At 35.1% G+C, this 27,452-nt stretch overlaps 1 protein-coding gene across 6 annotated transcripts; it reads right to left on the reverse strand.

Annotated features, from left to right (window-relative positions):
* Positions 1–6,659: 6,659 nt before the first annotated feature.
* Cep44 (centrosomal protein 44) lies at positions 6,660–27,447 on the reverse strand. 6 transcript variants are annotated; one of them, XM_074054965.1, is made up of 11 exons: positions 26,895–27,447; positions 22,739–22,877; positions 20,038–20,185; positions 18,411–18,557; positions 17,751–17,867; positions 15,584–15,757; positions 14,474–14,680; positions 13,433–13,505; positions 10,320–10,384; positions 10,026–10,063; positions 6,660–9,259 (listed from the first exon to the last, which is right to left on the reverse strand). In XM_074054965.1, exons 2-11 carry the CDS (start codon positions 22,825–22,827, stop codon positions 9,217–9,219), a joined length of 1,101 nt encoding a protein of 366 aa, XP_073911066.1. In that variant the 5' UTR covers positions 22,828–22,877; positions 26,895–27,447; the 3' UTR covers positions 6,660–9,216. The 6 variants fall into 6 exon arrangements, 5 of the variants coding, with proteins under 5 accessions (XP_073911066.1, XP_073911065.1, XP_073911069.1 ...); XM_074054964.1 differs by having other exon boundaries at positions 10,320–10,444; XR_012441530.1 differs by having other exon boundaries at positions 9,764–10,444.
* Between the last annotated feature and the right edge of the window lie 5 nt (positions 27,448–27,452).

Here is a 27,452-nt window from a genome sequence, read left to right on the forward strand (position 1 = left end):
AAAGATACAGAGTAAGTTGTCATAAAAGATGGAACTTATAGATGCTTATGTAAGTGATTAACTAAAATCCAGTTACATTAAAGATTTTGTAAGGCAAAAATTGAATGTACTGATGTTTAAAGCTTAATTCGTTAAGCTCATAACAAGACTATCTTTAAAATATTGTATTGTTTTTGATAACATTTGCAAAAAGTGTCTTAAAATGGTTTTTGTTTCATCAAGATAACTGTCAGGAATTTTTGGTGCAACAGGTTAATACATAAATTTGTCAAGACAACAAGAGTTTATTAAAACAAAAAAACAAGAGGCAGCTGAACACAGGGAATACTGCTGCACTAATGTGAGAGTTAAAACAAATTTACTTATGTAAAGCCAAAGTGCACCCTCCAGATAGGATAAATTTAAAAAAAAAAAGAAAAACTCAAAAAGGAACACCACTGGAAGTCAAGACCTCCAGTTTTTATTGGACTCAACAGAGTGGAGGTGCTAGGCCTACTCCTTCCACATGTTGGAAGGAGGGAATTTTTACCCTGGGATATCCAGATTGGGTCTGTTATTTTAGGGGGACTCCCTAGTAGGAGCCTGCTCTATGTCATGAGCCATTTGTTAATGTCAACAATCTGGGATGCGATCCCTTATCAACATCTGAGCCATGATTCTTGGCCACTGTGTTTCCTAACTCCACACTTAGTCCCCATAAATATTTACCTGTGTTCTCTGGTGATTTTTGTCCAGGTTTTAACTACTAAGGTAACTGAATCATGTTCATTTAAGAGTTAGGGTTAACAATAAGGACAGCCATGTTAGGACTAGACCTCCTTCCCCTTGCAGATGGCCTACCTTTATCTCCCTGAATAGATGCCAAGGACAGTTGGGCAGACAGTGACTTAATTACAATTTATCTTTCTTGGTTGCCCAAAAACAATATCCCTTAGTGACCTTCCTGGTACTTTTCCACTAGCCTCCTACATGTAGCCCAAGCCTGTGTATGGCAATGGGCTTTAGCTCTCTTGCTGGGGTCTCCCTCCATAGGGCTCCTGCCTAAACAATAAACCCTGTACTGGTGTTTGAGCCATCTCTCTGCCTCTTCCATGCCTCTTATTTTCTAATAGTTTATATAGAACTTTCTAGATGATCTCATGGTTAAACAACTGTTGTCTTGGGAGATTCTAATATAGTTGGTTCCTGATATGTGTCTATGACTGGGTTATTTGGGTTTACTAAAACAGTTCTTTCCCCCAAATGATGAAAAAAATCTAAGGTTTTACTTCAAGAGCAACAACTAAACTAATATGTATATATAACCCCTATAGAGCTGTGATGGTGTTGCTAGTTCCTATAATATTAATATATTAAATATATTTGTTTTTCAAGTATATCAAGCCTTCTAAAATAAAAAATTTAGATAAACACAGTAACAAAAAGTTAGTGGTACTGATATACTGTTCTGTTAGTTGCTAAATTGTCCATCAGAATTTTAACCATGACTCTTAAGTTTTTGTCATTAGAGTTCTGATCCTTCTGGGATATTTACAATCAAGTCCATAAAAATATGACTCTAATAACTACTTATGTGTCAACCAGGTTAGCTTTTTAGATATCTACTTTTGTTAGATTTTGTTTAGTATTATCCTTGTCTAGAAGCCCACTGCCTAAGAACCACTCCTTCTAAGCTCTTTGTTGCTTAAATTTGGCCAAAAGGGTCTAATTGGCACTGATTCCCATCTGATCTGTTTGCTATTTCTACCCCCCCACACTCTGACATGGGACCAAAACCAACCAACCAAACAAAATCCAGGAAAGAGCAAATCCTGACAATGAAAAAAAATGTCCGATCAAGAAAGATCTTCAGTCTATGGCCATATCACCCTGAATGTGCCCAATCTCATCTGATCTCAGAAGTTAAGCAGAATGGGCCTGGTTAGTACTTGGATGGAAGACAGATCTTCAAAAGAGACTGCTCAGAGACAAGCAGTTTGCAGACAAAGGGGGGAATGCCATCAAAGTTCCAATGAAGTCACTGGTGCCAGAAAGCCGAGAGGATTAAAGCCCTTCTAGACACAAACTCATATTTTTAGACAGGGTCTTTTACTTAAATAGAGAAAAAAATTACTATTTCTACCTGGCTCTAAACATGTCTTTTAATACTTAAAAACGGTGGTTTTAACTTTTTTAAACAGTGAGTTTTCTTGGACATATATACTAGTAGTATACTGTTGCCAAGGTAATGCTACTCAAAAAAAAAGTCTAGATAAAAAAAAATCCTAAAATGTGCAACCATTAAAACCCCATTGGAGGGGCCCTTCTGTTGTTATCTTGTCTACTCCCACCATAGTTAAGGTAGCAGTGATTGCTTCTTGGATCCACCACAGCCAAGCCAGCTTCTCTCAAGTGGGAGTGCATCCTTGATCCAGTTTCACCATGCAGGATCACCCTCCAGAACCTGAGTGCCTCCCTCAGCAGGACTCCGCTTCCCAGGAAACAACAGGAGGCCAAGAATAAAGGGACAATAGCCCTGCTCTAGTCACCCCGGAAGCTGACTAGTCTACACATGGCAGAAGCTTGAGGAGTCAACTCTCCAACAGGACAAACGGGCTATGTTTTTCACACCAGTTATTTCACTGTAACGCATTGTCACCCTTTGTCTGTATCTTTTGCTATAGTTCTCACCCTAGTCTTTGCCACAGGCTTGGCAGAAACCTATGGCTGATTAGAATCATGGTGAAAGGTCTTTATTTGCTCTCTTCTATCTCTTTTGAGCAGGATGCATAATTACTATTTATTGTTATAGATCTAGTTTAACAAAGGACAAAATATGCAGCCCTCCTTCACAAGGAAAATCTGCCCCAAACTACACCCATGGCACCTGCAACCCTGTAAATTTCACTGTACTCAAGCCATCTGATTAAACACCGGAAAAAGTAATTAGTATAAAAATAGATAAAAAGGGTCTTGACCCTGAGAGTCTGATACACCTCAAGTTAGAAACCGTTACCCATGAGAGTTCCTCATACCAAGTTTCTCACTCCTTTTATAAGGAAATGAAAAATGAATTTTCTATCTCTGCTAAAGCTAAAACCTTATTCCTCTCACTGGCTGAGTCTGTAGCCCAGACACTAAATGTCACATCATGCTATGTTTGTGGGGGGGACCAACATGGGAGACCATTGGCCTTGGGAAAAGGATGACAAATGGCCTTATATGTAATGATGTTATGAAAATACAAACCCTTAAATTAAGATGATGTTCTTTGACCCTAAGTGGGTCCAAGCATCAAAGGGGGAATAATGTAGCAGGAAGGAGGATCAGAAGAAAACAGACTAGGCCTGAGTCCTGAGAAAGTAGCAGGGAGGTAGGGATAGCATAGCAGAGAGATAAAACCTGAGAAATCTGAACATGAGGACGGTCACATAGAACCAGGGAGGGGAAAGTCACATAGCACTAGGATAATGTAGCCAATAAAATTAAATATAACCATATATGGATTTGACCTTGCTTTTTGCTTCTGTAACCTGCTTGCAAGGGTATATACGGGGAGACCCCTTTGTTCTCGGGGCTCAGCCTTTGTACACGAGTCTGCTGAGTCTGTGCTGGCACAATAAAACGTTGCTTCCTGCTAATTGCCTCAAGAGTCCCATATCTCAGCTAGCAAACTTCCACAACATTTCTTCATAAACTTTATTTGGTGGTTAATATTAGTATTATCATTTCATTTGTAGTGAATAAAAAACCAAATAAACAAATGTTAGACACTAGGGGAAATAAACATTGCAAGAAAGATTGAAAACCAAAAGATAAAACTAGTGGGGATTAAAGTCACATAATGCAATATCATGCAATATCTACGAACCACAGTATCATATAATAGCTATGAACTAGGTGTAAAAATCAAAAGTATAAGCAAGACACTAAAGCAGCAGGGCCAGAAATAATTCTGCCTTTGGAGCTGAGAAAAGCTTTTCCAAGAAAGGTGAAGTATGTTTGAGGATAAGCAGAGGTTTGTTAGATATATTCTAGTCAAAAGACATAGTGTAAAAAAGCACTGTTCAAGAGTACTGAACACAGATTCTATAGAATTGTGGACAATCTGGAAAGGTAGTTGAGACAAAGGTCTCTGCTACTCAGCCTAAGAACTTTGGGGTTTTCTCAGGAGAAACTCAAAGACAGCATAATCAAAGAAACATTTCAAAAGCACATTTTGGCAATGATGTGGACACTCTGAAGAAGGCAGGATACAAACAGGGAGATCAATAAATTGTCTAAGCTAAGAAAAAGAAAACCTTGAAGTAATACAATGGAACTGGGAAAGGAAATCAAATTAATTAGTATTGGATACAGGATGGGGGGAATGACAGTGGGGGGGTGGCCCAAACAATGTATACACATGTGAGTAAATGTAAAAACCATAAATAAATAAATAAAGGACAAGGATAGTGCAGTATTAATAACAGGACTCAGATTGAAGGTTAGTAGTAAATGTTTGGGTGAATGAGATTCTATGTCATGTTTTTGTTTTGTTTTCTTTTTTTTGGCAACAGTCTCTTCATGTAGTCCAGATTAGCCTCCTGCCTCAGTCTCCTAGGTACAATACCACACCTGGTTATGTGTCTTTTTGTGTGTGTGTGTGTGTGGTACTGGGGCTTGAACTGAAGGCCTACACCTTGAGCCACTCCATCAGCCCTTTTTGTGTTAAGCATTTTCCAGACAGTGTCTCGCAAACTATTTGCCTGGGCTAGCTTTGAACCGCGATCCTCCTGATATCTACCTCCCGAGTAGCTAGGATTATAGGCCTGAGCCACCAGGTCCTGACTATGTCATGTTCTTTTTAGTGACATATGACAGATTATGCCACCACAAAATGTAGCACTTTGGGCATAAGGATTACTTTGAGCTAAAGGCACTTGAAAAACAGCAGATACAAAAGGGAGACTGCTCTCTGTGTACCAGAAAACTACCATGTGAAAGATGACCTCTATGTTCAAGGAAAGAAGAAACATTCCTGTTATCAGACAAGAAGTTGAAGCTAACAAAAATTTGTAAAAGTAGTTCTTGTTAACTCTTAGCTTCCTTTAGCCTTCCCATACATTTATTATTCCACAATTGTCCCACTTTGTTCAGTTCGCTGTATGTGCATTTAGGCATTTAGGTTTTGCCACTTCTTTAGGTTGTCACCTTTGTACAGGGCTCCTAGGTACTTGTAAAAGTATGTATGCTTTTCCAATTGATCTATTTTATGTTAGACTCAGCCAGAAACCCTAGGAGAGTAAAGTTTTGCCTCCCCTACAGCCAAGGACACTGAAACAGGACCCACACTGTCTGAATTAGAACAAAGAGAATGTGTTGTCATCAAAATATTACAGGAAAAATAGAAAACTGAGCCAGAAATGGGCTTAAAAATGATCAATTCTGACTCCACTGTGACTCAAATCAATCATTTTATCATTACAATTCCCAATAAATATTCCATAGCTTACTGAAAACTTTTCATAAATGTTACTAGGTATATTCTTAAGTATAGCTCAGTGGTAGTGTGTACTCACACCCAGTGTGAGGCCCTGGGTTAAATACCCAGTACACAAAGTTTCAGACAATGTATTAAAAATATAAACGCTGTTGACTGGGCACACAGAAGGAAGGGGTAAATTTTACAAAGGCAAATTACCAAAGTAAACAGTACTTCGTATAGATGAAGGAGCTTGTGGGCCAGTTCATAGGGACAATCAAAAGACGTAAGAAGCACATACAGGATAATTCTGGTGCATTCCCCACATCCCACCAAGTATCCCTCAAGATTTCCATACTAAATTAATTGAAAGGCTACATCTAATGATTTAATAAACTGAAGTGAGCTGAAGGATGGAACCTACAGACCTATTCTGAAATATTCAGCCTCTCATCACTCTTGCTTAACTTTCCTAGGTGACTCATTTCTTCTTAATATCATTCATAATCTAAAATTGAAATAACTTGTCACTTATTGCATATGTCTTCTCTCTAAATTTTAAAACATTGTTTTCATTTTAAAAAATTGAATAAAATCAAATTAAAATTTTTTTATTAGTGAGCCAGACAAGCCTGTAGTCCCAGAAAAGCAGGAGGCTGAGGAAGGACGATCACTTGAGCCCATGAATTTGAGACCAGCTTGGACAACATAGTAAGACTCCATTTCAAATATTTTAGATAAGTAAGTAAAATTTTATTTTACTGACTTAGTGGACACTTCAGAGGAAAAAAGGCATATACACTTAGTACCCAACCCTACATGTCAGACATACAAGTTATTATAAAGGTTTTTAAAAACTTGCCAAATGAAAATAAATTTGTATCAGGTTCTCAACACTGCTGTCAGTACTATATTCAGTTTCCAGTTTTATTATGTCTGTCACAAAAGAAACCCATCATTTTCACTAGAAAGAGTGAAGCTCAAGAGACACAACAGGGCCATGCCTGTAATCTTAGCTACTCAGGAGGCAGAGATTAGGAGGATTGCAGTTCAAAGCCAGCCCAAGCAAATAGTTTGTGAGACTACCTCAAAAAATCCCATCACAAAAAAGGGCTGGTGGAGTGGCTCAACGTGTAGGCCAAGTTCAAACCCCAGTACCGCAAAAAAGAGAGACACGATTAGGTTTTAATTTTGTAGGGTTTTTCTTTTGTGTGTGTGTGTGTGTGTGTGTGTGTGTGTTAGTACTAGGGATTAAACCTAGAACTTTTTGTAAGGGAAGTAAGTGTTCTATCACTTCAGCTACACCCCCAGCCCACTTCATTTTTTAAAAAATATTTTGAGACAAGTTCTCTCTTTTTCCCAGCTGGCCTTGAACACACAATCTTCCCATCCCTACCTCCTGCGTAACTGGAAATACAGGCATGGGCCACCACTGTCAGCTTTAATTTTATACTTTGACTTAAAATTTCATTATTACCATCACCAGCTTGCCCTCACTGCATTCTTGAGCTTCAAAGAATGTAGACAGACAAACCTGGGGATCATTAAAATGTAAAAATTAAAACTATGTTATTTGAACTTTAAAAAAAAAAATGGTTGTAGCTTATAAAATTGACAAGGTCCTCTTACTTTTTACTGCTTCCCCAAATGCTGATTGTTCATATAAAGCTGTGAGTAATGACGGCATAAGAATTCCAAAGTCATTATTTTGTAAGGAATATGAGACATGCTAAAACATATTACAACAGCAGAGTAAAACAAACATGCAATTGTCCTCAGCTTTACCTAAAATTTTCATGTAGTTGATGTTACTTCTTTCAATCCTGAGTAGTATTTACCTCTATCCAGACTTACACTAGATTCTTGGCCTTTGAGCTAAGATCTAGTGCAGAACTACTAAGCACAGTGCAGACAAGGCAGCACAAGCTATTGATGCCTTTGTTAGTATCATAATCATATTTTATCCAGCTTATGGGATGGAGTTAGTGAAAATTCCAGTTAACTAAGAGTTAGATACATAGGTGCACTTTCTCAAGCCCTTCATGTTATTCAAAAGGGACTGGTTTATTGTTACAATTCACTTACCACATTATCTTATAGAGAAGATACTTTCTACTGTTTCTAGAGTTACACTGATAATTTGGCAACCCTTTCAAAAATTTCAATGAAGTCAAATTTTCCTTATTACAAAATCATGTTGTCAAAAAGACATAGATTGTTATTACTGTTATAGTTGTTAGTTGATTTTGTTAGATAAAATAACAAAAATTTGGATTCCAAATTTCTACTTGACAACATAAATAAGAAATGCTTTATTTTTTTCAGTTGATACTTACATTTTGCACACAATCTGTGTAAATTAGATTAGAAATGCTTCAAATCTTTTGTGTATATTTATACCATATAAAGAAAAAACAGAGGAGGGTAGAAAGAGACAGAGTAAGAAACTTACCTTCTTACGTCTTCCACAAGAAAACTTTGAAAATGTTTGATTTTAGAATTGGAATTGTTTTTTTCAAAACAGAAAATACTCTTTCATGGGAAATCACTTGTTTAAATATTATATAAACCACAAGGTGGTGCTATGATTACATGCTGGTACTGATTTTCTAGAAGTTACCTGATACACTGGAGTTGTTTGTTCAAAGCTATAATCTCTTGATTTTTATGTTATCGCTCTTGTAATTAAAAAACAAAGCTAACAGATATCATTAACTATAGATAAATTATTGAAAGTTTACTAAATTCGAGGTTATATGCTCCTATATCCTACCATAAAAGTTCATATTTTTAAAGTGTGATACTAAACATTTATTGAAATACTAAAAATGTTTTCTCAAAAGCTTTCTATTTATAACTCAAAGTCTGTAATTTGACAGTGAAATATCAAATTATACATATGTAAAATATTCAATCAGGTGATCTACATGACACAAAAAGAAAAATATTCTCTTTCCAAAAATAGAGTCAACTTTCTTGAGTACTACCCAAGATTATTACTGTTTTTATTACATTAGAAAAAGATGTTACACAGTAATTTTTTAAAAATTCATTTTCTCTTGATTTCACCAAAGGCTTTTTCTTTCTAAAAAGAAATCTACAATTTCCAAACATCACTGTGTATACCTTCTAATGCCAGACATCTGTCTGTGCTGCTGCTTTTAAAACATGTCATAAGAGTAAAGCACTAAAATATTCAGCACATTTCTCACAATGAACCTTCAATACAAAAGGAGAACCATATTCTTACTTTCTCAGCATTAAATGAAACGGTACTGCTGCTTTTTGACTAAGCATGAAATAGCTGTATTTTTGTTTTATTTAATTTTCAATAAGCATTTTAAACTTTTCATTACAACTTATTCATCAGCACAGATGGCATGACTGTATGTATTGAGAGCCTCCAGGGTACAATATGCAAGTTCTCATTGGAATGTTTCCAACAGGATGTAAACCACGGTCCTCAAGCCTGTACTTTAAAAAACACATTACTTAGCACACTGCCAACAAACGTCAACACAAAAATACAGTGTTTGCTGTAATGACTTCACTCCGTAAAAGCAAGGTACTAGAAGCCATGGTTTTATTAAGAAAAGGGAAAGAGCAAACCAGTATAATAATAGTTCAAAATATTGTTTATTTAATAATGAAAAAACAAATCCAAATTCTGAATAAAAATATTCTAGTATATTAAAATTATATAGAGAATTCTTAAAATATACAACATATACAGTAGCCAGATCCTAGAGAAGTTCATGCAGAAAATTCTACAATTAGTGACTTGGGTATCTCAATAACTCTGCAGTTTCTTCAAACCTGAAACAGAATAAACAAATGATATATTAAGTAAATAAATAATTCATAATGAAGCACAGGATTTAAGTCGTTAAAATTATGTTTTTCAGACTAAAGCAAATTTGAATTATTTTTCTTATTTTTAGATATCATTACTATTAATAAATTTAAGTATGCTACGGCTAGAAGAGAGGAAAAATAACAAATGTTGATTCTTAGTGCATTAAGTTATTTCAGTATTTTTCAAATTTCAAAAGAGTATTATAGTTTTTAAGGTAGTAGGTTGCCTAACATTCTTACACAATTTTGTTTTATATTTCCTTTGAACTGTTCTTTTAAAAACTAGATGTAATGTCATTTGTACTAAATAAAAGAAATCATTATTAGTATTACTTTGCCCATAACTTATTGAAAAGACTGATACTTTAACAATACTGGAAAACATTTCCCAACTATCCATCTACATATATTTAATATTTTGATAAGTCAGTTTCAAGAATAGATAACTCTGTCTTAACTACTAACCAAAAATATCTTTGCACTCTTTAATCCATATTTAATTCCATTAACAATGTTTTACATCACTTCTTGGAAACCAAAACAGTGACTCATCTCACGAACATATAGCTGTAGGTGGATTTATTATACACTGGAGTCTTGAAGGAAATTCCACACCTGATTGAGAGACCTTTAAGGTTTGAAACACATATGTACACTCCATGTACACTGTAATCCATACAATTCCCTATAGAGAAATGAATTTTTGTTGCCCCTTTCTGTTACTTACATTTTTTTCATCCTTTCCATTTTCTGGATTGTTGTTTCCTTTAATTTAAAAAGCAACAAATTTAGGCAATTTCTCAAAGTAAACCAACCTCAAAGATGGACCATGAACTTATAAATCACATTCTGAAACATTGCATTAAGTGTTGTTTACTCGACATAAATAATTTTTGAGAGGTTAAGAGTTATACAGGTTTGCTATTTTTCTTGCCAATAGTATATACAACTAAAACCAATGCTTATTTTTTCTGTTGACCTGAGAAAGGAAATCACCTAAGCACTTGTCAGTTTTTCTTACCTCTGAGATCTCTTTTAAGCCACAGTAATTAATGGTTGAGGCTCTAGGAGTGGAATCTGATGACACTGTAATATAACCAGAGGAGGAAAGAATACGTGTTGGCCCCTCCACATTGCTTTTGCTATCTATGAAGAAATTAAGTTTCAGGTTAGCTTTTTTTTTTTTTTTTTTTTAGCAGTGACAAATATCTAAAGGTTTTGTTAACAGATGGAAGGAAAATAAACATTTTAATATAACATGGCTACTCCTGTAGTTTTTGCACTTTTTTCAAAAAAAAAAAGACTACAAATGGAAATCTGGATGTTAAAAATTGGCTTACAAAAATTACAAAATGCAGTCAGACTGGTGGCACACACCTGTAATCCCAGTGCCTAGAAAGGTTGACACAGGAGGACTGTGAATTTGAGGCCAACCTAATCAACATAGCAAGACCCTGTCTCAAAAGAAAAAAAAATTTCAACAGGCAATATTATCTTTATTGTGATAGCAACCAGTTTAATAGGCAAGTTAATAGTTTATTTTTAAATAAAAGCTACTAATTCATGTATATTTCTTTCTGAAAATGGTGGCATCTGTTAATTAATAAATAGTGATGGGTTTGCCATGATGTTTCTATCTAGGAATGTCCAAGGATTTAACAATTTTCTTACTATTGTTCTGTGGCAAGTGGAAACTATTATTAAAGCTGAGTAAATATACCTTTTAAAAAACACGAAATATCTTATTCTGAGTTGACATATATGGAAAAAATGATGTTTAAAATTCAAGATCCACAGGTGTCTTTTTACTAAGGAATTTAAAAACTTAACAGTCCAGATAGCCTGATATTAATTTGACAAAATAATTGTAAAGTTTTCCTATTAATTCAAACAACCTTGCAAGATCACAGATAAGGCATATATCTATCAAATCAATCCTATACATCATACCCTGTTTTAGTCATAGTAAATTTAGCTGCAAAAATAAGGCAAAAAGAAAAAAGACATCTACTTAAACTGGTTCACAGTAAGACTTCAGTGACACCTTCAATTAGGAAACAAAGTACTAAACAGCTTTAACTTTTGTCTCTCATGGAGCCACAGTCTCTTTTGCCTACTTTTCTTAGCTTTTGCTTCAGCCCTCTGTTTTTTTCAAAATGACTAGACTAATCCAGGCTCAACACGATCTCACTGACTTACTCTTGCTTCCCAATCCAAACTATAAGAAAGAATATAATTTGACTCAACACCCTTTGAATTAGTATTTGCTGGGTTAGATATTTACTCTTGATCGGCTTGTCTGAGACAGGAGGGAGGGGGGTCAGGTTCACATAGTACAACTTTGAAGAGAAGCTAGATCAAGAATTTTAGCAGGAGCTGTGGGTAATAGGAAATGTATCTATTATGCCTTAAATCATGTATTACTTTCTGTGAGTAGGACAGGTCTCCTCTGAAGATACTGGACATTTATGTATTTTCAATAACAGGAAGGGGATGAGGAGCCAGAGCTGGGAAGATAGGACAGGGTGTGAAGGAATGGGTCTCTTGGCCCTGTGTTTTGGAACTCAGATTGTGAGGTATCTAGCCTTACTCAAGGTTGTGCTTCATGGTAGAAGAAAGCTGGTATTTGGCAGGCTGGGAGGCTACTCAGAGAGATATCCCCATAGGGGATTCTAGAAGTTTTAAAGTAGAACATATACAGAACACCAGCCATATCAGTTAACTGCATGTTACTTTCAGTGTTTTATTGCTTTCCTGAGTCTTTAATAAAGGCTGACTTCTTTAAACATAACATTTCTTAGCCATGCTATAGTGGATTGAGGAAAGAACTGGTAACCAAGTTCAAGTTGGAAATGAAGAAGGAGTGCAGGGACCCACACCAGCAGGCCTGAAGTTTGAAGCTGGAGCTTCAGTGGTGACTGCTGAGAGATCCTGTGAAGAAAGGAAATCTCCTAAGGTAAGGGACACTAGATCATCTAGCCAGCTTCCTCATGTAACCATTAGTCTTTCACTGCCAACTTTGGGGGATTATCGCCTTTTACCAGTAAGAGAACCAGTTGGGTCCTTTAGTCTTTAACAATTTGCAAGCCAGTACTTCCAAATCAAAGACCAATGTGTCTATTCAAATGATTTATGGCTATTTTGTCTCATATACACTGAATATATAGTGGTTAATAAAAACTTCAGAGCCAGTTGCCTGGATTCAAATCTGTCCAGCATTCAATAACTGTGTTACTAACTGACATAGGCAGAGAATCTCACTGTACCTTAGTTTCCTCATCTGTAAAATATGGATAGTAAGAGTACTTATTTACCTTGCATGGTTGATTTGAGAACTAAATCAGTTAACATAGTAGTTACAACAATGTGGGCACACAGAACTATAATGCATTATTTTTGTTATTATTATTATAATATGTAATAGCTAAAAGATTTACTGGTGTTAAATACCCATATTTATTAAAATTTAACTTCATGATGAATTCAATTGTACAAACCATCTTTTCTCTGAATATTACTGAATCATAAGACATAAAGTCAAATTTAGACCTTTGCCTTTTAAAAAGTATAAAAATAAAAAAAAATTAAAAATAAAAAAGCTGTTGCTGAAAAACAGAAGAGATTCTTGCTGCTTAGTCATGCTGAACAGGAAGACTTGTACTAGGTCTACATCTTCCTTGTCGTATCTGTGAACTGTTCAAACGCAAGACTTCTGCAATCCTCCACAGGATGCTGACAACTGTATTCACTTCTCTCACATATATAATTTGCATACAAGAAGGTTACTTAATTTTAAGAATTGGAAAGTCTAGAGGCCTACTTATGTTACTCTAGAGCATTTTATTATTTGGGATTTAAAAGAAAAAAAAATGTCTCTAAGTTTGCAACTCTGTGCTCTGGAATGTAGCCAACCACTATGCTGTGTAACATAATAAGCTGGCTCCTTATGCAGTCCTTGGCTTTAACAGTCTGTAAATTCATTTTTTTCTCTGTTCTAGGAGCTTTGCAATTTCTTAAAAAAAAAAAAACAACAACTAAGACTCGAGAATACTAAAAGTACCCAATACGCATAAAAATTATTTTTCTGAAAATCCCTTATCCTAACACCAAGACTGATACCACTGAGGAACTTACCAAAGGGCAGAAGATCCACATCACTAGTAGAAGAGCAGTCTTCACTTGCTGCATTAAATGTGACACAGTCATTCTGTAAAGCACAGTTAAAGATTTAGACTAAAATGAAAAGTGTTTCATTTTATACTGCCAAGCACAGAATATAAAGGTAGCACAAGAAATGTTTAAATGCTTTAATTATTTTATTTAAAAATCAGTAAGTATTCCAATATATAAGAAATAATTTTTGAAACATGAAAGCAGATAGTAAGCTTCTTGAATCAGCCAAATTCACTACCTATAAAAAAAAAAATTAGGGTCAAAGCCTGGTTCAAGAGGTAAGCACCAAGCCCTGAGTCCAAATCCCAGTACTGCCAAAAAAAAAAAAAAAAGAGACTAGGTTAGGAGTGATATCACAAGCCTGTAATCCAAGCTATTCAGGAGGCAGAGATCAGGAGAATAGGGGTCTGAGGCCAGTATGGGCAAAAAGTTAGTGAGACCCCATCTCAACCAACAAACTGGGCATGGTGGCTCACATCACACATCAGCAATCCAGGCTACTCAAGAGGCAGGAGGAGGAACATAATCTGTGACTGGCCCTATCAAAAGTGAGACACCCCATCTTATGAAAAAAAACTAAAGTAAAAAGGCCTAAGGGCACAGCTCAAGTTGTAGAGCACCTGCCTAGCAACTGTAATGCTCTAAATTCAAACCTCAACACCACCAAAAAATCCATTTTCATTTTCTGTAACATTTCTTATAAATTGAAAAGGACATTTGTGCTGTTAAAAGACATAAAATAATAGACATAAAAGAATAAATATATTCTCACCTCATTTTAAGTATTTCAAGTACTATTAAAACTAAAAGCTCAAGTTACAAGTTTTTCAGATTATCAGATTTGATGATGAAGGCTATATTTAAACAAGACTTTATTCTAACTAAACATTTTCTTATTACCTAAATAGTTTTAGATTTAACATTTCCATAAGAATACACATATAATAAGAAAGAAATATTGCATTATACCCAAGATATTCTGTACATGCTAAGGAAATATACCTTTTTTGACAAAAGCATTTCTGTCTCAAGAAGAGTGACACGACTCAGAAGATTAGTCCAGGTCTTTTCATCTACCATAACTTTCCCTTTCATTGCTTCTTCCACACAGCATAGCCTTTGTTCCATACTAGTCAACTGCTTAAGCTTTTCTTGGCACTCAGCAAGCATCGTCTGAAGTGCAATAATCTCAGGATTAACTTTTACATCCTAAAAAAATTAACAAGAGTAAAGACCATAGCATGAGCTGAAATTCCTTTAAAATAAATGTACCCCCACCTCCACTGTGTTACTTCAATAACAGGAGAGTAGTACAGCATGACAGGTAAGACTGGGGCAGATCATGTGGACACTTGAACTATTCTGTCAGAAAAGGGACTTGATGTTTCCATTTCCCCCTCTAAAAAATTACAGAAATACCAATGGTACTTACATGGTTTGATTTTTGTAAGCTAAGTACAATAAAACTGTCACTAGCTTGCTTCCTAAAACAACACCTAGCACAAAGCTATGAGGAAAGGACCAAAAATGACAAAACGACACTTACTCCACTGAGATTTTTCAGTGCCCTGTACAATAAGAAACAAGCACAATGGACATTTGGTAGTTCTTATAAATGCTAATTGCATTCTGAGATGCTTAGAATTCAGTTTAGATAATGTTTTAGCAGAAACAGTAGAGAAGAGATTACACACATAATAGGGTTTGTGACAGTAAGAGTAACAGAGTGGTATTTTAAGAGAGAAAAGAATAGCAAGGACCAAGAAAGGAAAATGAGAAGGCAATAGAGTGTCAAGTTTTTCCATTCACTAATACAGAATGAGTGGTAGAAAACCACTATACAATGTGGTCTATCTCTGTTTCACTAGGTGGTAAGCTCCTTGAAACCAAGTGCCATCTCTTTATTTTTCACATTATTCACAATACATGTCCCAAATCCTAAACAGCAGTATCAAGTAACATCTGCTGAATTATATTCACTAATTCTTATTCTTAGGTAATGGCAATGCGGGTAATGTAGACCAGACATATTCCAAAGTCTAGATGCTGAAATAATCATGTATATCAAAGAAAGAAATAGTAGAATCTGTTAAAGAAGTTCTTAATTCTTACTTCTTGCTCAGTCTTGACTTCACAGATCTTTACTTCGGGAATCATTATTTCAGTAGTCTTTGCATCATCCGACTCATCAAATTCTCCACTAGCATCTGTTACTGAACTTACTGTATCATCAGGAATGTCAATATTATCTTCATTATACAGGTGACGGATCACCAGAGCTTTCTTCTGCATAGAGACAAATATGGAAGAAATGCTTTGATGGTTTTATTGCCACAATTATTTTAAACATACACACAGTAATTCTGCAAAAAGAACACCCAATTTTTCATTAAAGATTTTTAAAGTTCAAGTTACCATATATAATGTATCAAAATATAACAGACAATTATTACCAAAGAATTGATTAATTGTTGAAACTAGATGGTGGGTACTTTTGTAAATGTTTCAAATGTTCTATTACAACAAACAAAGACAAAAAAACAATAAACAGGGTTGCCAGGCCTGGTGGGGCACAATTATAATTCTAGCACCAGGAAGGGTGAGGCAGGAAGATCTACAAACTCAAGCTAACCTGGGCTAACTAGTGAGACCTTATCTCTAAATAAGTAAGTAAAGTAATTAATTCTGCCACAAAATTTAAAACAAATAACCAAGAACTAGCTATAGGAGTAAGACTCATTACAACTTTTTTTCTATTAAACAAAATACAATATATTGTACCTTCAGCAAATAATTCAAACTTAATAATGACAAAGACAAAGTCCTGACAAAAAAGGAGTAAGTAGGTCAAACTATGCATTTACACAGGGCCTTTCAGCCTGCTTCTTTTTCATGGTCTGCATATACAATACAAAAACTTAAGTCATATGATAAAGAAATCATAAATAGCACAGAGGAGACAACTTGCTTTAGTATCAACTTAACTTTTATCTATAAACAAAGAAATGTACTTATGGACTCTTAGTTTTTATAAACCTAAGGACTTTAAACCTAAGAAATTTATTCAAATTTCTGGTCATTTAAAGAACTGATACTCATTTATTTTGGATTAGGGCAGAAATAATTCTCCATATTTTACTTTATCCAGAAACTATTTATATATTCTATCAAATAAAACATTAATTGTACTCAGAAAGTTTTCCCCAGCTAGAAGACAGCTGAAAGTACATTTATCATTACAAAATAATATTTTGGCTTAAATCTTCCTTGGAGATGCAAAAACTTACGTCTCTAAATATACTGGATTCATTTTAGCCACAGGTGCTCAAAGTAGACAAAGGCAGAAATGATACCTATCAATAAGGGGAAAATAATCAAAACAATGACCCAAAGTGAGTCCTGGGTTTGGGGATATCAATCATTAGATAATTCATACTTCTAGTTATAGAATTATCAATGTATATAAATGAATCACCATAACCATCTCTTCATATGTTCCCGCATTTTAGGAAGATTAGATATATAATGAATAAATGTAGATTACTATATAACATTCCTAAATCATCGTTTTATCCAGAAAATAAGGAAGAATTTGAAATTAGAAATAAAAAGTCCATTTAATTTTACATTTCTATGTTCTTCTTATAACTTTAGGAACATTACTCAAATATTTATGTCCTATTAAAAATCCCAATACTGGCCAGGTACTGGTTGCTCACTGGTAGCTACTTGGGAGGCTAAGATCCGGAGGATAGTGAGTTGAGGCCAGCCCATGCAAAAAAAAAAAATTCATGACACACCATCTCAACCAACAGCTCGGTAGGGTGGTTCACATCTGTCATCCCAAACTACTAGGGAGGCTAAGAGCAGAAGGACTGCCGTTCTGGGCTAGCTAGGGCAAAAGGTTTGCAAGACCCTATTTCAAAAGAAAAAAGCTGGGTGTGGTGATGCATGCCTGTTGTCCTAGCCAGGGTAGAAAGTGTAAAATAGGAGGATTGGGGTCCAGGCTGGCCTGGGCAAAAAGTAAGACTCTATAACCAAATTAACCAAAGCAAAAAAGGGCTGGGGTTGAGGCTTAAGCAGCAGAGCGCCTGCCTAGCAACCGCAAGCCCTAAGTTCAAAGACCCCAGTACCATTAGAAAAAAAAAAACAACATACTGCAGTATTTGACTAGAATACCTTACCATATGCCAGAAGTGCATCTTGTATATTGGATTCATTAGAAAGATAACTCTTAAACTACATGTGACATGTTTCCACGTTTCCTTTCTTTTCATACCTTTCCTGAAGTCATAAACCTGCCAGTGATATCAACAGTTTCTGTAGGCATTTTCTCACTGCTGCAACAAGGTTCTGACTTATCACAAATGCTTTTCTTTCTCTGGTATGATGCAGTCTATAAAAAAGAAGAAGAATTAGACATAATAAATTTTGTGTGAAAGCATAATATAGATTTAAATTCCACTATCATTTTAAGTATCCATTTCTAAAATAGAACCAACAAATAATGAGCCTATAATGAAACTAAATGTCTTTTAAAACCAAAGAAGTTACTGGTGTCGTAGCCCACACCTGTAACCTCAGCACTTGGGAGGTAGAGGGAGGAGAATCATGAGTTTGAGGCCAGTCTGAGCTATACAGTAAGACTCTGTCTCAAAAAAACAGAGTAACACAAAACAAAACAAAATCCTAAGAAGTGATGAAAATGCAGTATCTTTGCACTGTTTAGGACTAGAAATTCGAAGTCACAGATATGTAAAAACAAGTCATTGGCTTGTTTTTATTAAAGCAAACATGAGGTTATATAACGTTACCAAAATCTGTGAACAAAGAAATAATTTTACTATGTAACAATTTACTATCTAGGGTGTTGATTTTATATACTGAAATACTGAGCCACTTAGTACAAGTTAGCACTAAAATTGATTCATAAAGTCACCTTGTCAAGACCTGTCAATTCCTTGTGCTTTTTCATCACACAATTCAAAATATCACAAATAATTTGGATTTTCCATTCTGCAAATCCACATTGTATAAATTGCTTTTTCGTCAATATTGGTTTATAATCAAACTGATCACGAAGAAGCTGCAAAAAGGAAAAAGATCAATGTAATAATTAGGAGCAATTACTTTAATCCAAAATGATAAATGACCACATGGTCAGAAGAATAATAACTACTTTAAGAGGACAAGGAAGCTATTGACTAAAAGTACTAAAGAGATTTATAGAGCTGGTGTGAGTCAGGTAGAAACCAGGTAGCAAGAGATATGCCAGAGACAGCTGTCTGGAGAAATGGAAAAACATAGTCAATCATCAAAAAGTTCAAATAGCCTCAGAAGTACTAGAAAAACTCATTAGCTCACTGGATTACCATACTAGATGCCAGAAAACTATAATTCTATTTGTTTATGATTCTACCATTATGTGACTTTTAGACAAGTCAGTAGGCCTTTTGATCTCAATTTCTCATTTGTAAATAGACTAAACCAGTAGCTTGTGAAGCCCTAGAACTTCTTAGAAGTGCTACTTAGGCTTTGATGGAAGCTTTCTGGGATTATAGGCAAAGAACAGCAAGATTAAATAGACCACATATAAAAATACTACCATTTCATCAAATACTACTCCACTTTTTGTTAAAGATTAGATGTGATAAACAGTTTTACCATAACAAAGTTTAAGAAAACCAATAGTAAATGTAGGTCTTTTTTTAAAGATCAAATACAAGATTAAACTACATATGTGTATACACACACACACACACACATATGTATAGATAGATACTAGTTTCTACAGATATTAGTATAGGTAGATATAAAACCTTGTTTCAAAACTCAAAGAACAAAGCATCTTCAAGTTTCAGTTCCTTCTTAGAAACAAATTAATGCACACTTCTATGAACTATGACCTTTAATAAATGTAATTAAATTTCTAACTTTTGCCAACATATCAAATTTTACTAAAATTTGATAAAGTGGGTAAATAATAGCCAATGACAAATGTTTACCAGTTTCCATAATTATTAGGGTAGGAAATACTGAAATTTGAACTGCATCTTAACTTTAACAGGGCCGATATTTTAATGAGAAAAAGGCACATGAAAATATTCTTTTAAATACACATCTTACACACACAGTCATGGCCAACGGGTTTGGTGAACATTTTTAGTGAATGACAGACTACCCATACAAAACTGATCCCAGAAGACTATGACTTAGTACTTTTACTATACCTTTTTTCTATGTGCAGACACACAAATACATATGTTGTGTTAGAATTGCCTACAGTATTCAGTACTATATAACATGTTGTATAGGTTTGTAGCCTATGAGCAATAAGCTACACATATAGCCTAGGCTATGAAATAGGTTATAACCTACAAGGTTTGTGAAAGCACTGTCTGTGATGTTTGCACAGTGACGAAATCACCTAGCAATACATTTCTCAGGCTGCACCTTGATTGTTAAGCGACATGTCACAGTACTTAAGGAGTTATTACTACAATTTTAATTTTTAAAGATCATTCAACAACTTCTAAAATAATTATGTTTTCATAAACTTAAGATACCTTATAGACAGTATCTGTAAAGCGCACATCATTCTTTGCTATGAGTTCTTCATTGGATTCCATCAGGAGTTCGGTTACGTAAGGTGAGTATGAAGTAAGAGAATAGCTGATAATGGGCAAAGATGCTGCTGGGTCTCCCTTTATCAAACTGTTAGGGAAAAATTTAATCAGCATAATTCCAAAAAATGGATAATTAAGGAAGTATCAGAAATGTTGTCAATAATTTAAACAACACAATAGCCAAAATACTTAGGCAATGCAGGACACAAGCCCATATTCTACCTTCCATTCTTAGCTGCTCTAGCCAGACTACTATGAAATGCTATTGCTCATTTGTTCATGTGCTCAGAAACTTACTAGCATTTGTATAGGTCACTCCATTTCCAACCCAATTTTGAATAAGGCAGAGAACAAATATATAATAACCTTGCATTTTTTTCAAGACAAATACCTCTATGTTTCTTTGTAGATAAAATAATGTTGTACCCAAGGAGAAAAATACTCTGGCAAACATGTCTATCTTGAATACAGTCAAAAAACAGAAAATGGAGAAAAAGTACCTTTGAATAGCAAAATCTGTCCATTTTATTCACTTCCATGAATAAATGACATCCAGGACTACATTTAATACATCTTATATAAATCTCAAAAGCTTTGTTACCCAGCTTCTGAGGATTTAGCAGATTAGAAACAGTAGAATAATACAAACTGGAATACCAACACACACACTCACACACAATAGCTAATGGTAAGAAAAAAAATTTAATCTGAAAAAGAAAGAATCAAAACAGGTACAGTAGTGTTGTATATTTATGTGTGGAGAGAAGAAGGTAGCAATATGAGTCTCTGTGGAAGAAGTATCATTACCTATCTCAATAGACCCTGCAAATATTACTATGTTATGGAATAATCTAAAGTACAATGTTCTTAATGTTGTGCTCTTGAGTTAATAAGAAAATTAAATGCTTAAATACTGCATGCAGAAAACAGGACTTACTGACATATTTTAGAATTATTCCTGTGCAAAATGTCTTTTAAAATGCTGATGTTTACAAGTGGTAAGGAAAGCTGTAGGTAGACGGCTCAAGTGGTAGAGCACCTACTTTGCATGTGTGAAGCCCTGAATAAAAAAAAAAAAAAAAAGTCTACTGAAACTGGTAAAGTCCCTGCAAGTTCTGGATAGTCAAGAATTTCCTGGTTCTTTCTTTCTTTCTTTTTTTTTTTTGGGGGGGGGGGAACCAAGATGATTGGTACATTTGTTGGATTACATTTGTTTCATACCAAGTACTTCTCATATATTCGCCCTGTAGTAACAGTAACTAGAGTTAAACTTTCTACTTATGCCCTATTATTCTTTTATTTGTAGCCTTCTCTTGGGGTGAGCTCTCCCTACTGTACAATTAGAACATCCATTCTTATACCTACAGAGTAGCTGGTTTAATGGAGTTTCACTCTACTACTTGAATATATGACAATCTGGAGCTGTCCCTTGATACTCTTTCATTCAATAAGCATCTAATCAACTCCTAGTATGTGCCAGGCACAATTCTAGATGTGAAGAAATTGCAACAAACAAAACAGAGTCCCAGAATTCAGTTTACATTCTAGTGGTGGAAAGTATTTAATCAATCAGACATAACAATAAGAATACAAGCTGTGAACAAACAGAAGAATTAAAATACAAAGAAATAACAGAATATCACATTAGATTAGCATGAATATAGGAAAAATGCATTTTGCTATATTTTAGAAAAGTGAGCAAATAATACTTGGGACATTGAAGCTAAAGCAAAAGGTTCAAGGAAGGGTCTGTTAAATAGCCTATTATCTTAATAAGAATCTTCAAGCATGGTACAGGTTGCCGTAAGAAATGTTACTAACAAGTCAGGTGTGGTGGCACATGCCTGTAATACCAGCTATGTGGGAGCTGGAGATCAGGAGGATCACAGTTCAAGTCTAGCCCAGGAAAAAATTAGTTATATAACATCTTAACAAACAAGCTTGGCAAGGCGGTAGACACCTTGTAATCCCAGCTAAGAGGATTTTGGTATGGGCATGTGGCCAACACAGGGCAAAAATGGGCCCTACCTGAAAAATAACTTAAGCAAAAAACAGAGGAGGGCACTGAGGTATGTGGTTCAAGTGGTACAGTACCCACCTAGCAAGTGCAAGGCAAAGTTCAAACCCCTGTACCACAAAAAACCCTAACAACAAAAAAACCTCTTACTAACCAGAATCTTCACTATTAAAAAAAAAAAGTACATGGTTTTAAATGTATAAAATCTACCCTCCATAAAATGAATAAACAAAGAAATTGGTAAAAAATGGCAACCATCTCTGCTCATTTGGATATATTAAAAAATAACAGCTTCATCCAACTAAATAGGAGGGTGGTAGATTATACAATAAAATCCATTATACTTCTGAGGACTTAAAATGATAGAGACAATACCTTATATTGATATATACTGTGCTAATAAACAATGTTTTAAGTCTCTAAAGTTGGGATTTTTAATTAATTCATGTTTATAAACAAACCCCTATAATTCCTTGCTTTCCCAAATATTTTAAATATTCAAAATAAATTTAAATATGACCCAGACAAAATCTTTATTTTTTGTCCTAAATACTCCTGTCATGTCATATATTATCTCAAATTATTAGCAAAATGAACACAAATAAATTTAATATTACAGCTTACCCTACATAATCCACCTCTTTAGGATAATTTAGTGAGCGAAGCACTTGTTCTAGGTTCCGTAAACTTCTTTTTAAGTCACCTGTTGCCATTATTTAACATTAGTTTCAGTTCCAACTCTTGAAATTATCTAACCTGTCATCTAAAAATAAAAATCCATGAAACACTGGTTAAGTCTGTGCACATTTTGAAGTTTCTCCATTCTATTTTGTATATGTTTCCTATGGGAACTTACCATACTTACCTTATGCTAGAGCTCTACTTCTCTGAACTTATCTTTTACTCTGGTCAGTTACTTACGGCCTTGTATTTACCACAAATTCCTGAATATAAAAGGTGACTTTCTACCCTACACCACAATATTTTTTCCTCACGATAAAAAGGTTTGCTAGGGGGTCATCTGTGGCTCACACCTGTAATACTAGCTACTCAGGAGGCAGAGATCAGGAGGATTACAGTTTGAAGCCAACCCAGGCAAACAATTCACAAACCCTATCTTGAAAATACCCAACACAAAAAAAGGGCTAGTGGAGTGGCTCACGTGGTACAGCACCTGCCTAGCAAGTGTGAAGCCCAGAGGTCAAACCCCAGTACCAAAAAAATAATGTTTGCTTATGTTCACATTCTTACAATTTGGAAAGACACATCAAATTGGAATAACCTCCATACTATTTGGAATACATATAGAAGTTGTTTTATACATTCAGTGAAAAATGTAGACAAAGAGAGTTAGCACAAATTTAGCCTTGGAAATAAGGCTCTGACCTCAAATAGTAGTCAATTGGATGCCTTTCTTCAAAAAATAAAAATAGACAGCTAAAAAAATTGGATTTACTAGCATCCTGCTCAATAGGCATCTATCTCTCTACTTTACCTAGAAAGAGAAAATAATTCTACAGCATGAAAAGAACCAAAAGAGGTACCAAATTTGGAAACATCAAGGAAGGCAAGGAGTGGAACATGTGCTAGAAGGTAAAAAAATAATAAATAAAAAATCAAATAGTATAGTTTCTTCCTATACCTCAGCTTTAAGAAATCTGTCAGCCAGACATATCTTCCATGACAGCAGAAATGGGCTGAGAGTTGGAGACCTCCATTGAAAAGGCCAGGGTTGTGTTCAATAAGCCTGCAGCAAAGCTTCCTCCATTCACAAGGTATAGCCATCTGCTTCTTTTTATAGACCCACACTTAAAACTGAATATATAGTCAAAGGTCAACAACTATTAGAGGAAAGTCTTCATAATGTAAGGTAGAGAATAATATAAAATAATTTTATATTAATTCACTTTGGTGAATGTACAGTTGAGGGAAACAAAAGAAAAATGTTAAATGGAAAGTACAGTACAGATGCTCCTTAACTTATGTTGTTGGGTTACATTCTAATAAACTGATTGTAAATTGAAAAAAACCCACTGCAATGTGGAAAAACTGTAGGTGGAACCATCTGTATTTTCAATGAGATTAGAAAAAATATTAAAACCCAAAACAAGACCAAGAGCTAAAGAAAAAGAAAAGAAAAGAAAGGGGGAGGAAAATGAAGCATGTGAGAATTTAAAATGAGCATAAGTGACTATGGGAGTGAATCAAAAAACAAGATCCAACTATGTTTTCTGTAAGAAGTTTACTTTTAATGTAAAGACATGTATAGGTTAAAAGTAAACGGCTAGAAAAAATACATCATGCAAACAGTAATAAAAAAAGGTGGGAATAATTAATTTCAGACAGAGCAGTCTTTACAATAAGAAAAGTTATAGGGATAAAGAGGGATCTTACATATTGATAAAGCAGTTAATTCTCCAGGAAAACATAATAATCCTTAGATCATATACACCTAACAACAGAGAATCAAAATACATGAGCCAAAAACTATCAGACTGCAAGAAGAAACAGACAAATCCACCACTTTAGGTTGAGACGTCAACACTCCTCTATAAGAAATGGCCAGACCCAGCAGGCAGAAAATGAGAATAAGTAAAGACCTGCAAAGCTATCAACTAGATATTATTGGAGTCTAGACTACTCAAGCTCACCTGCAACATTCACCACCAAAGACCAAATAAAGGGCCATAAAACATATTGTAATCCTGAAATCAAATTATCCAAAATACTGGCTAAGAAGGTAAGCCTTATATTTAACATCTTTTAGGATGCCTAGGGATAGCTGGACATATGAAAGCAGTAAGATTTTCCAAAATAAGCCTTTACTTTCCTGGGAAAGATGCAAGTGGGAACTAATCTGGCTATAATTGCAAAACAAAAATATTAAAAATAACAATAACAGTCATACTAATAACCTAAAAACAACAATAAAAACATTCTTGGGTTTTGTTAATATTGTAGGTCTCAGTTTCTTTTAGATTCCAGACCTACATAACTTAACACAATTCTCAAGTGCCATGGGAGATTCTATAAAGTTAATGTAAAGTGGATCTCTTCCCATGGACTTCCTTTAGTCCTTTAGATATATTTCATCTTCCCAGGACATACAATTTTATTTTATCTAACACTATGGTATCTTTCCATCTTTCCCTTTTCTATTGTCCTGGAACACATTTCAATGTCTCTTACATTATTTCTACTTCTAGTAATGGAATTTCTGACAACATAGTATAGCCTTATAACACATCCTCTTCAGTACCAGCAGAATGAGTATTTTGAAGAAGATACAAGTATAGCTTGGATCTGTAGGTGAAGAAGATAAGTGATAAAATAGGATATAAAAAAAGGAATAGGAAAGTTTGAGTATTAAAGAAAAATTACAGTTTCTGCTGTACATTCCCAAGAAAAGCTTTACTAAAAATCTGTTTAAATTTTGAAAACATTAAAATATATTCATTAAAAGAAACCAACCTACTACTTAATGCATATTTTGATACAGTACTTTCAGAGATGGAAAACAAGTTGTTACTTTAAAACACGTGATTAACATTTTCACTTTATAACCAACCCTTATCAAAGGAAATTAAAAGGAGCTACTGCTCAGCTTGTAGCTCATATTTGATCATTAAGATTCAATAATGCTGCTTAGCTCCTGAATTCTGTCAGCAAGTCAAATCTGTTCAAGTGAATTTATGAGAGGCCATGAAAACGGTATACTATAGCAGTTCAAGATTTTTAACCCAGATCAATCTCATTGCTGTTAAAAGTCATTAAAATGATGTCACTCAATTGGTTATTATTAGACTCTGAATAATAGGTGGTCTAATAATAGGTGGATGGCTAAGGGTTTGTGGTATAGCTCCTAACGCTTGATATTATCTAAAAACTGTGCGCCCAAAATTGAGAAATAAAGATGAATCAAAAATAAATTTACGAAACTTTCTGCAGGAGGAAGGGAAAACATTAAGTAGGGGAAAAGGAGCATCAGAGCTGAGTGGCATTCCCGCATTCACATATAAAACAGTTAAAAGGCTTGTAAATAATTCTGGAAATTATATATCCATATAATTTTAGAATAAAAAAGAATTGAAAAAAGAATTATATCCATAATTTTAGAATAAAAAAGAATTGAAGTTTTAACATTTTTATAGCGAGGGAAAAATATGTAGTCTTCAAGGAAGATGAAGAGATGTTTGAAACACCAGAAAATACAAGCACGGAAAACACGAACTACTTGAACCTCTCTCTTCTGGTTAGTATTTTAGACAAGCCACAGATCCTCGCGAAGAGGACACAGGAGGAATCTTTCAGTACATAATTTCCCAGCCCCAAATCACAAACCAATCCTGGGAGGAGGAGCTGCCATGATTCTTCCTATTCCCGTTATTATTAAAAAAAATTATTAAAAAAAAAAACAAAAAACTGAACAATTAATACAGACTTAAAAAAACGAAGAACCGGAAGGTTCAGTTAGGGGGAGGGAACTGGTGGGAGGGCAGGAAGAATTGAGGGGTTAAAGAAGAGTGAACATAGTCGATGTACTTTATATTCTTTGTATGAAAAACAGAACACTGAAACCTGTCAAAATCATTTTAAGTAGAGGGACGGGGATGAGGCAGAACGACGGTGGAGTGAACTTAGATACACTGAAAGCATCTATGGAAATGTCTGACACAATGAATCCTCCTTGAACAACCAATATATGCTAATAAAAACTTTTTCTAAAAAGCATATACAAGGCACATCCCGCTAGTTAATTTAAAAGGATGAAAAGGCAGACCTGGTTCTTCGCCCCCTCCCGGGGCCTCGGTCAGGACGGCGGGAGAGGTGACCGCAGTCCAATCGAGGGCACAGCCTGGCCTGCTCCGTCCGGCTCACCCAACAGCCGCCCAGCAAAGAAGCGCGTTCCCAAAGACTCCGGCCCAGCACCGCCAGGAGAAGAGATGGGAAGGGAGTGTCACTGGGGCCCAGCTTCCAGCATCTGCCTGGTCGCTGAGGCCTGGCGTCTGCACCCAGCGCGCTTCTCGCGCCGACCGTTTGTATCTGGAACGGTGGGCGCAATCCCGGCACTCACCGCGGCAACACTGAGCTGCCGCTCAGTGCTCTGGTGTTTATCGCTGCAGATTCCACACAGCTTTCGTCCAGACGGTTTGGGAGATTTGATTATTCTTAGAGTCTCTTCAATAGTCAGTCATATATTAAACTCATATTTTAAGTCACTATAATTTTAATGGTCAGAGTGGCTCTCACTGCAACGTGAGAAACAAAGAATCTATAGTGAATATTAAGTCACGAACACTAAAATGCTTCTCTTTGAGTAGCAGCTCCCGAACGTCAC

The sequence above is a fragment of the Castor canadensis genome, chromosome 14 (assembly GCF_047511655.1).
Source record: "Castor canadensis chromosome 14, mCasCan1.hap1v2, whole genome shotgun sequence".
Classification (NCBI taxonomy): domain Eukaryota; kingdom Metazoa; phylum Chordata; class Mammalia; order Rodentia; family Castoridae; genus Castor; species Castor canadensis.

Bases quoted from the DNA above. Each gene is read 5' to 3' on its own strand.
- Cep44 (XM_074054964.1), bottom strand. From the start codon at position 22,827: ATGGCAACAGGTGACTTAAAAAGAAGTTTACGGAACCTAGAACAAGTG. The intron at 18,558-20,037 runs GTATCTTAAGTT...TCCTTTTTGCAG, and splicing joins TTACAGATACTGTCTATAAG to CTTCTTCGTGATCAGTTTGA. The intron at 9,260-10,025 runs GTAAGTAACAGA...ATTCTGTTTCAG, and splicing joins ATGGAAAGGATGAAAAAAAT to GTTTGAAGAAACTGCAGAGT.